We start from the raw sequence: 14,803 nt of genomic DNA, 5'->3' as shown, positions 1-14,803 counted from the left end.
AGAGTGTAATAATATAAATTGACACATTGAGGTCCACTTCTACAGAGAGTTCTTAGATACTCCAGAATTCTGATGATGTTTGCTGAATGTTTTCACTAAATTTTTTTTGTGTGTGTAATTTAACTCTATAGAAAGCACAGATTTGAACCCAAAGTGTGAACTCATTTTTTGGTCTGCTGTAAAAATCTCAAATTGCTATGTCTTGGGACATACATCAGCATCTTAAAACTTCTTTTCATTTGGAGACTTGCCTTCAATGTAAACATATTTCCTTTTAATTAAGTGTGCCAGCTGACAAAGTAGCTACCCACAAACCAGGCAGGAGTCAAAAAAAAAAAGTAAACTGTTAAAAGATGTCATCTTGAAAGCAGCTGAACATCTCCATTCTTGAAGAAGCCTGCAGCCTAAGGAACTACGAGAACATAATTAGAGATACATCTGGGCATTGGCCTCCTATCTGAAAAGGTCACACACACACCTTCCATTGGTACTGGTGATGCTCCATCATTATGTTCTGTCCTCACTCAGTCAGCTCCCACTGGTTACCAGATGGCCACGATAATGTTGGTATCCTTAACAACTGTCTCATGCAATTCCCTGCAGCATGGTAAGGGCTCGAAATAGTGAGCATTTTCCCCTTTGGATAAGCAAGTGACATATCTGGGAATTACTCACAAATGCCCTGATGGTATGGTTATAGAGAATGATGGCGAACTGGTCCATGGAGCCTAAATTTGGCTTGATGTTGTGCCAGTGATAGGCTACCAAAGAGGGGTGTTTGCCATATCTCAAGCTTAAGGTGAAGGAAAGATTCATCCATGCAGAATATTAAAAAAAAACATTGGATATAATGAGGTGTAAATAAGCATTAAGATCATTGCACGAGGGAGCTTTCTTAAAGTTGCTGAACTGTTCTCCTGAGTTAAGTTGGTTCTCATGAAGCTCTTTCACAAGGTTGCTTTGGGGAGTCCTCTCAGCATGGTTCTCTGAGATGTGCCAAGCTACCAGATGCATTTGAGAAACATCAGAAGATAGCGGTTATGGGGTGGAGGGGAGGACAGAGAAGGTGGATGTATCAATCAAGTAGGGAATAGATCACACTGAGAAAAACCCCAAGAAAGGCTTCTTTTCTGCTTATATATCCATTTAGGATCAATCAGGGACTCGGCTCCATGTTACTCTCATTCTAAGACCCAGACTGGCAGAGTTACCACTATCTGAAACATTACAGATGTCCAGAGCAAGGGGAAGGAGTGAGTGTGGTCAAACACTAGGTCTTAAAGGAGCCACTCACTTCTGTCTTATTTCATAGGCCAAAACAAGTCACATGACCACTTGTCTCCAGTGGACCTGGAAGCACAGTCTTTCCACAGGACCATAAAGAGAACCAGAAATATTTGTTGAATGGCACTAACAGCCACCAGAGCAGACAATGATACTCTAGGCTCATGGACAGCTCTTGGGAGGTAGATTACCTTTGTCCTCAAGCAATGTAAAATTGTATAACCTCCCTCCCCTCAAAAAGAAAAGGAGCCAAACCAGAGTGCAGAGATATAAGCATAAAGAAGCTCAACGAAATTCTGATTTTTCCTACAATGATGACTTTAATGCTTAAAATATATATCTGACTCTTTCAAAATAGCTTTCTTTGGTTATACTGCTTGCTGATGACCCCAAAATTGCTTAATCTGTCTATAGGGTCATCCCTCTCTACTTTTTCATTTCTGTACAGGTAGCCTCAGGCTTTTCTGTGCAGCTGGACTGGTAAGGTGGGGCTGGAGGGTGAGTGCATTGCCAGCCTGTAATGAACATAAACTGGTTATAAGAGTCTTGTATTGAAGACTATATTTTCAGTAGAAGACCAGAAGGATTATTGAAGATATGCCATGGCCATGACAGTTCTTTGTTGGAGGGAAGAGGGTAATGGAGGTGTTTTCTTATTTGTCTAGGAGAGGACGAGGAAGAAACGAACGTGATAGTTCTCAGCTACCCCCAGTACTGCCGGTACCGCTCGATGCTGAAACGCATCCAGGATAAGCCGTCTTCCATTCTAACGGACCAGTTTGCATTAGCCCTGGGGGGCATTGCAGTGGTCAGCAAGAACCCTCAGATCCTGTACTGTCGGGACACCTTTGACCACCCAACACTCATAGAAAATGAGAGTATATGCGATGAGTTTGGTGAGTCTTTTTTTATTATTATTCCTATGTGAAACTTGTGCGTGCATGCCTACTTGTTTTCAGTTCTTGTGAAGAGCAGTGATGGGGAACAGGGCTGATTTTCACAAGCCTAATGTGCCCCCTGCCACCTGTCCCTCAAATTATTGCGGCATAAGGCATCAATGCCTCCTTGGCAGCCTCTGTTTACCAGGGTAGAAGATTATCATTTAGAACTTGTTCAATGTAGAGTCTGAAGTTGCTCGGTTGACCTTGAAGTTGGACTTTAGGACAGGAAACTATCATGTTCTTTCTCAAAAGGCTCTGACTATTCAGATTCTGATTTGTTATTTATCTGATCACTCATTTTTCAGTGTTATAAGGAACTGCAAAAATGCGCCAGTTGCAACCATTTCAGTACTATATGGTGAACAGACAGATAGATAGATCTTTATATATACATATATCTTTATACACCGTGCCCACCAAAGATGGATATATGCACACGTACTTTTATCTGCACCTCTGCCTAGCTGATCGGTCATTTGTCTCTGAAGACAGAAGGGAAGGAGGAAAGATATATCACCAGTGTGGAAGACCTTGCATGACGCAGTGCGTGACTGGAGGCAAGCCAAGATCACATCTCTCACATCTTTACTCTGTTGAAGGGATTGGATCGTATCAGTGGTTCTCAGTGGCCAGAGACATCAGGATACTTTGGGGGTGCTTTATCAAACTACTCATGTTCCTGGGAATTCCCAGACTTACAGAGACGTGAACAACCCCCACCCTCACCTTCTCCCTTCTCTGGGAACCACCACCGTCGACGACCAGTCTAATGACTGGCCCATGCTGAATTCCTCAGGGTACCCAGATTAAGAAGAGGTTGAGATTCTGGCCCACAGAGAGCACGTGGTCCCTTGTGCTGGTATATTCCTTGACTCTATTGGCCAATATTTTCTCAAGGATCCCTAGTTTGCAGATTATTCAGATTCAGATTACTCCGCTTAACCATTACAGGCCTCAGCATGGTTTTGGAAGTCTACCATGGCCTCTCCAGTCTGATGATTCCTGACTCCAGTGGCCCTGTAGCTGCTGTGGGAGGGATATTGTGAGTAGGTGTGTAGGCAGGGGAGGGGTGAGGATGAGGGGATGGGAAACAGTGATCCAAGGAGGAAGGGAATAAAGAGAGGAAGGGGACCCGAGTTCATTACACATGACATTGTTTTTACAAACTATTTTTTCAGATGCTTTTCATGGCTCTGCTTGTCAAATGACTGTCAGTCTGTAAGAGTAATAGTACTTACACAAATTATTTTTTCCCTCTCCCAAGAATTTGTTGTCATATTTTTAATATTCAAAAAAAACCTTTATATTCAACTAGATGAATGTATCCAATGTATTTTTTTAAAACACTCTCTCTTTTCAGATCAGCATTTACAAATCTTCCCTTTTCAATAATTTAATTTTGAGTTTTTCTTCGGTATGCCCACTCCCGTCCCCCCATCCTGCTTGGCACTAAAAAGGCCCCTAAATTCCTAACACAGAATAAAACTCAAAGAATGCTCTCCCTCCTTTAAGAGTATTCAAAATTAGAGTTTCACAGTATAATATAATGAGAAAATGTTTCAACCTTTTGGGCTAATTTAGGAGTTATTAGTCATTGAGTTCCAAAGCTGTCGCATCTAGAATTGGTAATAGAGAGAAGTTCCAGTTTAACAACGATCACAATGGTTAGGTTACTAAATTAGTTTTAAATGTTCTCACAAACACAAGCATCTGACTTTTGAATGTTTTCCTGAACTTTCTTCTGGTGTAGCTAATTTTAATGCTGTTTTTCTTCTCCGGCCTCTTAAAGTGAAAGCTTTCTTGTGGAATAAAGGTACCTTTAAAGAGTTTCTAGATGGCTAGTTTAATAATTAAAATATTAGAATGTTTTAGTTATATTTGTACTTTGAATAGTCTGTATTTTGTAGAATATTTCATTTTAGTAAGTAACCCCCCCCCCCCCAAAAAAAGCTTATTTTGGCTTAATTTGAACACCTTCCCCAACCACCCTCCCCCACCTCCCACTTTTGGTCATACTCTCAGTTTCCAGAAAATACCCACTTAAACCTCCAAGTGGTTGTATTAGACAGAAATCAGCATGAGTTAAAGGGTTTGTTAAAACATGGGGTTGGGTTTCTCCAACCAACTAACAGTTGGTGGAAGAACATAAATTTAATTAGTGACTAGCATTAAACAAATGTTCCGAATATTAAACACTGCCAGGTGACTGAAACACTTCTGTCAGATTACCGCGAGTGCCAGGGGGCCCGCAGACGAATTTCTACACAGTGTATATTCTGTACCACACGTTCGGTGACTTCAGTAATTGGTCCAATGTAATTTAGGTAACAGTATGCCTAGGCTGTAAAAATCAAATTTTATTAGCCATATCACCAGGTGAATGAATGGTGGAGCTGATGGCAAAGAGTTTATAGCATTTAGCAGCTACACCTTTGACACGTGAAATTCATAAATTGTCATAAAATGCCTCCAAGGCCCTTCTCAAAAGGATAGTGTCTACTTTCCTATGATTAAATAATGTTTATTTTATTAACTAATTTTTTTGCTTTCTTCTATTAAATGGAATTATGGAGTAGGGCTGGGAGGGGGGCGTCCAAAGGACAAATAAAACACAGTCCCTTCTTGTCTTGAGGATTTAAAATCTAATTGGGGAAGACAGGATTAACGCACCTGAAAGGTTAACTAATGTTACAGGAAAGTCAGTGATTAAGTATTTGGTGAGTGTAGCAGAAAGCAAGTGCAGTAGGAATTTCGCACTGGGGTAGGGGTAGGAGAAGTAAAGCGACTGGAGATGTGACCATGGGGAGGGTCAGGGAAAGCCTCGTGGAAAAAGCAAAACTGGATCTGGTTTTGGAGGATGGGGCGAGAGGCTATCAGAAAACTTTTAGGATCGACTCTCCATCTTAGAAATGGCTGCCTCCACCCTGGATCAACTACTCGCCTCTCTTAGTTTTCTTCGTCCATAGTCATCACCCTCAGTGGGTTTTGCCCTCCAGATGAGTTTTAAAAATGGCCTGATGCCCTCTCTGCCAGGGAGGCATGAATGTGAGTCGGTGGACCAGGGCTGGGATGAATCTAGGCAGTGGCTTTGGAACTGGAAGTGGGTGTTCCTTCGGGGGCAGGGATGCCCCACGTTTTCTCCATGTGCTCTATGCCTTGCTGCCCTTCCCCGGGGCTCCTCTCTGAAAACGGGTTTTGCTCTGTGTGGTAGCCTTGCCCCACTGCCCAGGCACTACCCGCTCCCCATTGTTTCAGTGTTGTCCACTGAATAAACAAGTTTAATTGCACAATAAAAGTAAGGCATTGAAACCTACCAAGAGTGCCTATAAATAAATTCTCCATGGAATTTTATGAAGCTGTTTAATGAAAAGTTTGATTGGAAACTATTAAAGAAAAATAATATAGATGAAATTTCATCATTTAGTCCCACATTACAGTAGTGTCATTTTGATTTTTATTTACATTGAGGTAGTCAGAATAGAGTAAATATATCCTGATTTTAATTAACTATCCTTTTTACTTGGGAAAGGTTATTTTAGGCTTGAAGGGTTTTGATAGCATACCATCTGCTTTCTTCACTGTGTTTTATTCAAGTCCTTTCCTTGCTTACAGCACTGAGCAGTGTCTAAACCTATGACATAAGCATAAATTGAATCATATTAACGGTAGGTGATTGAAAAGCTTCAGCCTCCACATCCTGCCCTCATTCTTCCATCTTGTCAGTCACAATGCTCTTAAAGGCGATGTGCTCTTTTCTTAGCACAAGAGCTCTGACTATTTTTAAAGCTAAAGCAACTGGACTCCCTATTAATGCGTTATGAAAACTGGTTGTAGTGCACATGCAATTAGGAAATGAGATTAAAATAACATGCAGGGAAAGTGACATTATGAATGACATTTTTTCTCATAAAAACCTTTACCCTGTGGATAATTCCTGCCCCCACCACCCTGTTAGAATCTCCTAACATAAAGCATTCCCCAGCAGCCCCCCTTGGTTTTACCTTTTTATAATTCAATTTCTCTTTTGTAAAACACATATTGTCATTTATGTTATGTTATTGTCTCTGCTGTAGAGAAAACACACACATGCAAACATTTTGTGTATTTTTCCTGTTCAAACAATAAAATGTCCACCAGTTTGTAATGCACAATGTTTACATTAACGTCACTCAGATTGATTTCACATGTGGGAAGTGTTGACAGCTAAATCCAAACAAAGGCACACGCAGTACAGTAGGTAAATGGATAACTTTAAGGGACTGGCTTCCATCAGAGAGATTAAGGTGAACTCAAGATACATAAGTGAGATGGAGTCAGTCCTTAGAAGTGGGTGGGACTAAATGGATTAAGATATGCTTCATTTTAAAAAAATACAGTTTATTCCAGTCTGAGTTTTGAATGACAAAGAGGTGTAAGTTGTGCTTCTAAGTTTTTTGGAGTTCAGTGTGTGTGTGTGTATTTCTTGATTAAGAAATGGGATGGAGTTAAAGAAAGGATATGGTAATTAACCTGAAAAGTATGATGATGCGTTGGACCGCCATCTTGGTGTTTGGTCCACGTGTAGAACACTATGAAGTCTGACCTTCAGGGAGAAGAAGTTGGCTACCTCCATATTGAAACACATACGCTGCTAATGGTCAGAGGGGACAGAATGGTAGAGTAAAAAGAGTGCTAAGCTTTCAGAAATAGCCCAGGTTAGTTAAGGCTCATCTGTCCAATTTGCTATTCCTCTGAGTGACATAGACCATTCACTTATCTATCTTAAAATTGAGTAGTACAAGTCCACTTACCAGGCTCAGAATGAGTCTCTATTTACTTGATTTTAAAAAAAAAAAAAACACAAAACTCCCCTAGATAAATGAAGATTCTCTGCCGATCCTATACAGTGTTAGACCTTAGACAACTTGTAGTCATCTGAACCAATCTTGCTCATTGAAAAAGAAAGGAACCATTACACTAAGGCTCCAGACTCTTATTAGAACCTTAATGGAAAAGTTTTCTATTTTTTATAATGTTTTAAAGAAGCTTTTCTGATTCTGCACTGAACTTTCCCCTTCTGTTTCTCTGATGGGTGAAATAATGACACTATAGACAAAAGCAGAAAAAGCAAAGGGAGGGACAGACGGAAACAGAAGAGGGGACAAAACCTTGATGTATGAAAGAAAACGCTGGGCCTATAAAATTATTTTGAAGCATAAAGGATGAGCTGGACTCTGCCTCTTCCCCTCTAAACATCACATGTTTTTCTGGAAATGAAAGGAAAGGCAGTTGTTTTGTTAAGGATCATGGGAATTTGTAAGTGAGTAAACACTTTTTTCCTTGCCAAAGTAGGTTTCATGGTCACAGTGGATTTCGATGATCAAATGGCTTTGTTCCTGGCCCCTGTCCACATGCAGGCTTTTGCTGCCTGCCTGTAGTGCCCCCTGATCTCCCAGATGATAACAAGGCAGACATTTCTCTTTAACCGAAGCCAAGTGGGAAAGGAGTTGTGCCTCCTGTATATTGCTGTATACGCAGAAAACTTAACTTGCAGAGGTGGCACTTTGGAAGACTGCTTCATCCAGAAAATTTTCTAGGTTCTGTTTATCATTAGAGAGTAATTTAACCAAGACTACTTACTCTTGGTACCTTCTCTTTTTGGCTGCCAAAGAAGGGACAGAGAGAATGTTAAGTTCATTATAGAACACAGTAATCCAAACCCAAATAGTTGTGCTGGTAGAGGTGTATTGGATGTGCTCTGTGGTTTGGGTAATGATTAACATACAGCTTTGGCTCAAGACAGTAAGACACAGAGAGGCTAGAGTGCAGACTTCCTTGGGCAGAGGCGTAGGAAGCTAGGGTACCATCTCTCAGGGGCTAGTGAAAAGAACTTTTGTGTTTCTACTGTAAATTAATTTTCAGACTCATGATATATGGAATGGGTAGGGTTTGTGGATTTCTTTTCTATTTTTAGAACTTGAAAGGATACTTTAAAATAACTCTGGACTCCTTTTGTAGCTGAGTCGACTCAATGGGTTATTAAAAACTATTTAGACGCACGAGTACAATAAACTCTTGTTCACCCCAGAAGAAAGGATCTGTGTCTGTATTGGCTAATATTTCACCTAGCATTTCATCCAGAAAAGCAAGAAAGTTATATCCCATTACATTAGCAAGATCAACATATTCCTCTCTAGGGTGAAACAGATATTTTTATCAATTAAAAAAAAAAAGAAACTACAGGAAAAGGCCAGATCATTGAAAAGAAAAATCACAGGCAAAGTAATGGTTTAAGGGCAGGGATGGGAGAATGAAGTTCAGGATGGCTATATTCACTTGATTTTTCAAATCCTCTTGATGAATGAAGGTTCTCTCTAAATCCCGTCCTTCTGTCCTGCCAGGGGAGCTGGAAGGATTAAAGTACAACCCAGTAGGTGAACTGTAGGTTAGTCTCTCTGGGGATGCTTAGAGCCCAGCACAGTGCTAACCCTGTTCCTGTAATCCATTCATGCATTTCACTAATACATGTTATACACCTACTGTGTACCAAGTACTCGTTTGGTCCTTGTGCACACAATTGTGAGTGAGAGAAAAGAATTTCCGACTCTTCAGGAATTCACACTGTAGTATGTAGAGAAGGGAGTGGCACAATTCAGCATAGCCATAGACCATACCTCATACATGTAGATCGTACCTGCCAGGATTGTTGTGAAGATTAAGTGAGTGAATGACTTAAAGCACTGAGATACTATAGGGTAAGTGCTGCTTAAGTGATCACTGTTACCCAGATCTTCTTGTACCTCTTGCCCCACCCAACACAACCGTCACCATATATCAGGTCCATAGTGGTTCTTCAAAAGCCACCCACAAGATTGTTTCACACCTAAACTGGGTGTGAGGGAATAGTGAGGTATCATTTGCTACAGAATATCATTCAACATCCGTTCGTTCTAGAAATACTTGTTTGTTTGTCCTTCTGCATGGAATGTGTTTTTCCAAATATCATGGGTCTGGCTCCTTCTCGTCATTCCAGCCTCAGCTCGGCTGTCTCCTCCCCAGGGAAGTCTTCTCTGACCTTCCCTTTTGCCCAAGTCCAGCTGCATCCCATCATGCAATGTAGAATTATCTTCCTATAACTCATCGCTATTGGATATTAATGCCAACATTTGTTTCTTTACATGTATATACTCTGTGACTCCATCTCCACCCATACCATAATGCAAGAGCTGGAAACTTTGTCTTGTTTACAACCACGTGCCCAGGGACCAGAACAAGACTTGGCACAGAGTAGATATGTAATAAATACTGGTTGAATGAATGAATGGATACATACATGCTGTATGTCAATATCACCGCTCTCCCCTGTTTTACAGATAGGGACATTTAAGCATGGCAACATTACATAGCTATCAAGTGGCAAAACCAGGACATGGAGCTAGACAGTCTGGCTCAGCATCCATACTCTTAACCATCACACTAGACTGCCTCTCAGGGCGGACCCAGCTCAGAAAGGTCTTTCAAGTTTCCTGAACTATGGTTGACTGGAAGCAGATAACTGATCATCAGGTCTCTAGATAATGAATGCACAATAGGTTTTACAGGATTTAGAGGGATTGGTGTGTGTTGGAGTGGTTAGGAGAAGAATAATCATAAAGATTAAAAATCTGAAAACCACTGGATTGGGATCAAGAAATTGATGCCAGCCACTGTCCTCTCTTATATATATTACAGCAGTCTACCTGCTTTAGCCCTTGCAATCCTTTGGTCTCTTTTCAACATGCCAGCCAGGGTGATCACCTCCCTGTTCAAATCTCCCCAGGCTTCCCATCTCATCAGAGAAGTAGATATAGATGCAGAGCTCTTCAAGTGCTGGACCTATGGAGGAGTTGAAAGAGACGGATAGTAAACTGCCCTGTGTTCTCAGGGACTCTTTTTAAGACATGGGATTGCGATGCTGACAGGACTTTCATTATCGACCTCTCTGTAATTTTCTGCTTAGAACTCATTGGCTTTCCCAACTTGGCACCCTCCTTTAAAGGAAAAAAATTATAGGTCTAATTTCAAAAATTGTAATGTATGCAAGCTTTCCTGCTTCTGTCACTTCTTTATTCCTGTAGCACATAAATCATTTCCCTTTTTAAAATTAAATTTTGCTTGCCATGATTTGGTAATGGGTTTTCGAAAGAGGCAGAGGAGCCAAGCTCTTGGCACCAGAGCCGGCTGCACTGCCTGCTCAGAAAGCTTCTCGTTGCTGGCTGGCCTGGGCCTCGATGCCATCATCTAGACTTCATGCTCCCTTTGGAAGTTGCCTAGAAATTCTCTCCCTAAGAATTGCTCCTGTGAATGGCCTTTTTAGCTTTCCAGTCTGCATTTAGGAGATCTAAAGAACAGACGGGGACTTGGGCAGAAAAAGACTAGTGTGTTCAAATGCTTCTTGGGTACTTATCTATTCATTCATTCATTCATTCAGCACCAACTCTGTTTAAAGCAGAAGTCCAGGCATTGTTGGGATATTGGTCTCTTCTCTCGAGATACTTAAAAATCAAGTTGGCTGAGATAAAACACAGAGTAATGGTTTACTACAATTATTATCCATGACCCTCTTAACAATCCTGCATTTTACTATGAGTGACCTTGCATTGACACAGCTATAACACCGTCACAGACCTAGCCTGTTGCTGAGGTGGGAGCTGGAGCCTTCACAGCCCAGACATCTGACCCCAGTGGATGGACTTTTCTACCAAAAAGTGACAGGAGCATGGCGCTAGGAGTCAGGAGGTATTCTGATGTTCAAAGGAGATGATATATGCCAAGCTTTGTAAATGGGGAAGCTTTGGCATGTAAGCAACACTGAAAGTTAGCCAAAGGCTCACTGAGGAGGTTAAAAGGTACGTGGGGAGGGCCCGCATGTCAGGGGAGGCCTTTAGAAGAAGTACATCTTCAACTGGACCTGAAGGGATTGAAAAAGGAAGAAGTTATTTCAGGCGAGGAGGTGGAAGATAATCTGGATTTTGAAGCTCAAATAAAAACATTGTTTCCTCTGCCATTTTTAGCTTTCAACATTGATGAGAAACAGCCTCCCCGAGCAAAAATTTTCTTTTTTCTTCCTAAAAGATGTTCCCCTCCCTTGAGAAGAGCACATGCTCCTGGGTCCTTGTCTCACAGGCTCTGTCATGGTTAGGGCCCAAAGGGAGCCTCTTGGAGGAAAAACCATCTTGTCCATTATCAAATGGGACATGTTCCCTTGGGTATATGAGAAACAAAAGGAGGGATGCACCAGCTTTACATAGGGGTTAGGAGTGAGGTGCCTGCTAGGTTTCTTGGCTGTTTTAAGGGCTGCTTCTAGGCTGAAAGAATTGCTTCAGAATAATCATACTTAACATCCTGCTCCTTGTTCCTTCTGTGTTAGTCAGTACTTTTCCAAAGTTGTTTTTTCCTTCTGCTTGGTATTTAAGTCAACAGATTCTACTGCATTTCTCTTCACTAGATTCTAAGCTCCAAGAGGGATAAGAATCATGCCTTACTCATCTCTGTATTAACATATGTTTGTTGAAATAATATAAAAACCCTGCTAGATTCCAAAGGACTTCTAATCTCCATTATCTTATCTCCTGTCTTAGAGACAAATATTTCTTGATCTTAAGCATTAAGCTTTAACTCATTGACAGTTGACTTAATATTCAGGGAAAAATGTCTAACTCAGAGGAACTCTTTTTTTCCCCTCTACTCACCTTTTCAAACCAGAGAACATTCTAAATAAATTAGCCAGTATCTTTGGTTGAAGATCGTTCACTTGTTATGAGGTTTTACAAACCCTGGAGTCCACACAACCTAGAAGGCTGTTCTTTCAGAAGAAGTTGAAGAGCATCCTTAAGACAGGGGAAATGGTAATCAGAAGTCAACACAGAGAGAGCTTTCCAGCCTTTAACCCACCAATAACAAAATTCACTGTGGAAACCAAGGAACAATGGTAGGGCCAATAGCATACAGTACATTGGCCAGTTCTAACAAAATATGGGGTCTATGGATCAGGAACATAATATATCACTGTTCAGGCTGGAATCATATCAGAAAGTGTTGGGAAAGAAAAGGCTCTGCTGGTACAGTGTTCAGTATTAGGAAGATTACTTGGTGGATGGCACTGAAGCCCCAGGGATACTTCATGGATCACCTACTTGCCCCATGTTATTTGTAGATGAGGATGATGTCTTCTGTCTCTCCGGTGAGCTCTGTGGAAGATCTTGGATGAGACAGTTTCACAACACACAGGATTTAGCAGGTTACACTTTCTTCCTCCCAGCGTTAGACGTGAGCGTTAGGTCTTTAAAACAGCAGATAAAATATTTTTATGAAAGTACTAGTTAACTATATCAGGGAAGCAATCCCTGCCCCACTCCAGTACATATAATTCCAACTAGTTGGCACTAGTTGGTTCTCCTGAGGTCTGTCTTTGCCACAGCCCGTATGGCAGGTCCTGTGTTACAGAGAAGGCAGTTCTCTATAGTTCTTAGAACGAAGGAAGTTGAAATGGGTCAGGACTAGAACAAACATGAACTAATGTGGAGCCCCATTATATCGTCTTGCTGACCCTTGGTGCCAGTGCCATTTGCCTGAGCTGAGGAGGTGGACTCAGGGATGCGGAGAGCATAGCCCCATCCCTGGGAACTGCTCACCCTACCCTCAGGCCTGCCGCTCACACCTCACGGGAGGACCCTTCTCCATGTGGAAGAGCACTCCCCATACTATTCAAAGTGCTTTCCCCCACTCTTCAGTGTCTTTCAGGTGAACAACTCTATCACCAAGAGGGCAGGTGTCATTGACCCCATTGGGCAGCTGAGGAACTGATCAGGAAAGTCGGTGGCCACATATTAGTGTGGCTGTTGTGAAACCAGAATGGGACTTGGGCATCAGCTTCTCGACCTGTGTTCTTAATGCCGCCCCCCCTCCCAGAAGTGACCCAGTGCTAAAGGACAAGACATCACAGCTGCAAGATGGTGTGGGGCAAAGCCTAAATAACTAGAATCTTCAGTGAACTGGGTACTCCTCACCCTTCACTCATCCCCTTTATGCAGTATTTCAAAAGGGAAAACAAAGTAAATGGTAAAAAAAAAAACAGTTCTATGTTTTCCAAAACAGTTTTCTCATTATGAAATTATTTCCACTATGAAAAGTACAAGCAGAAGAATAATAATAGTTGTCACTCTTTTCTGAGCATGTACAGTGTGTCAGGCCTTATGCTAAGTCCTTTACTTACATTATCTTACTCCTGGGGTCTCCTCTGTAAGGAAGCTCATATTAATGACCACGTCACGGGAAGAAACAGAGACTAAGAAAGGTTACATCAGCTTAAAATCACACAGCTAGTAAGTGGCTGGGCTGCATTCCAACTCAGGATTGTCTGGCTTCAAAACTGGTAACTTATCCAGTGTTTGATACCACTTCCCTAAATAGTATCGATAATCTCATCAGTGTTTATCTATTTCCTTGCAGTCTTTTTCCAAAGAATTTTTATTTACTTGAGAACATTTTCTATATGCAGTTGCTATAGTTTAAGTTTTAGCTATTATAAAATAAGTGTTTCCCCATATTATTATGAACATTTTTAAAAACACCATTTTAATGGTCACATAAGATTCATAAAAGGAATTTGTCAGGGTTCTCATAGTCCCTTTTTATTAGAAGTTTATATTTTTCCTCCAGGATTTTGCTTTGTTTTGTTGCTTTAATATATAATGTATAACTAACACTGTAATTAATATCTTTATATAAAAGCTTCAGCATTCTGATGGTTTCGTCTGGGCAAATTCCGGGAATGCCTTATTGCCAAAATTCTTTTCCTTCTAAGCGATAGCAGAGATATCAGATCATCAGAGCCTGCTGCCGGCTTAGTTCACAATTAGCCTTATCTGCTGAACTTTTTACAGCTGGGGTTGAGGACACTGAGAACCAGTGTTCGGAACGAAGATTCAGAGTTTTGCACGGCTCTAAAGTATAACAAGAAGAAAAGTTTCTTCAGTGAATACAGAGCTGAGGCCAGAAAGTGAGCTCAGACTGAAAATTTTGCATGCATTGGTGTCAATCTCCTAAAGAACTTACTAAAAATTTTATTTTTAGTCTCAAACCTCTTGAATATGAATGGGTAATGTCCTGTTCCCAACATTTTAATCACACTTAATACTGAGACTGAGTGCTGTAGGAATGCCTAAAGTTGGGGTTAGTGGCAATGGTAATGCAGAATGGCTGTGGACAAAGTAATTACTACCACCAGCTCCTCCTTTCTTTTTTTTTAAATTGATTTTGTCTACAGACAGAGAGGAAGGGAGCGAGAGAAAGAGGGAGAGAGAGAGAGAGAGAGAGAGACATTGATTTGTTGCTTTACCTATCCATGTGGTTGAGTTTTACATGGGCTCTGACCAGGGATCAAACCTGCAACTGCTGCGTATCCAGACAATACTCCAACTAACTGAGCTACCTGGCCAGGGCTCCTCGTTCCTTAATTGCTTTTGTCCAGGTGTAATGGAGGAACCACCAAGAAACAAGTGGTAGTGACATGAGTTTTTAGAGTGTGGCGAGAGGTCACAGCAGAAGGTAGAGAATAT

At 41.2% G+C, this 14,803-nt stretch overlaps 1 protein-coding gene across 1 annotated transcript in view; it reads left to right on the top strand.

The window, feature by feature from the left end:
• ARID5B (AT-rich interaction domain 5B) overlaps positions 1–14,803 on the top strand; it is a 178,441-nt gene that overhangs the window by 87,449 nt on the left and 76,189 nt on the right. The window contains exon 4 of the mRNA XM_028511577.2: positions 1,950–2,180. Within this exon, the coding sequence (XP_028367378.1) occupies positions 1,950–2,180 (231 nt within the window). The remainder of the gene's footprint in view (positions 1–1,949; positions 2,181–14,803) is intronic.

Source organism: Phyllostomus discolor, chromosome 5 (genome assembly GCF_004126475.2).
Source record: "Phyllostomus discolor isolate MPI-MPIP mPhyDis1 chromosome 5, mPhyDis1.pri.v3, whole genome shotgun sequence".
NCBI lineage: Eukaryota > Metazoa > Chordata > Mammalia > Chiroptera > Phyllostomidae > Phyllostomus > Phyllostomus discolor.
The sequence above is the reverse complement of the archived record's forward strand: the minus strand, read 5'-3'. Positions and strand labels throughout refer to the sequence as shown.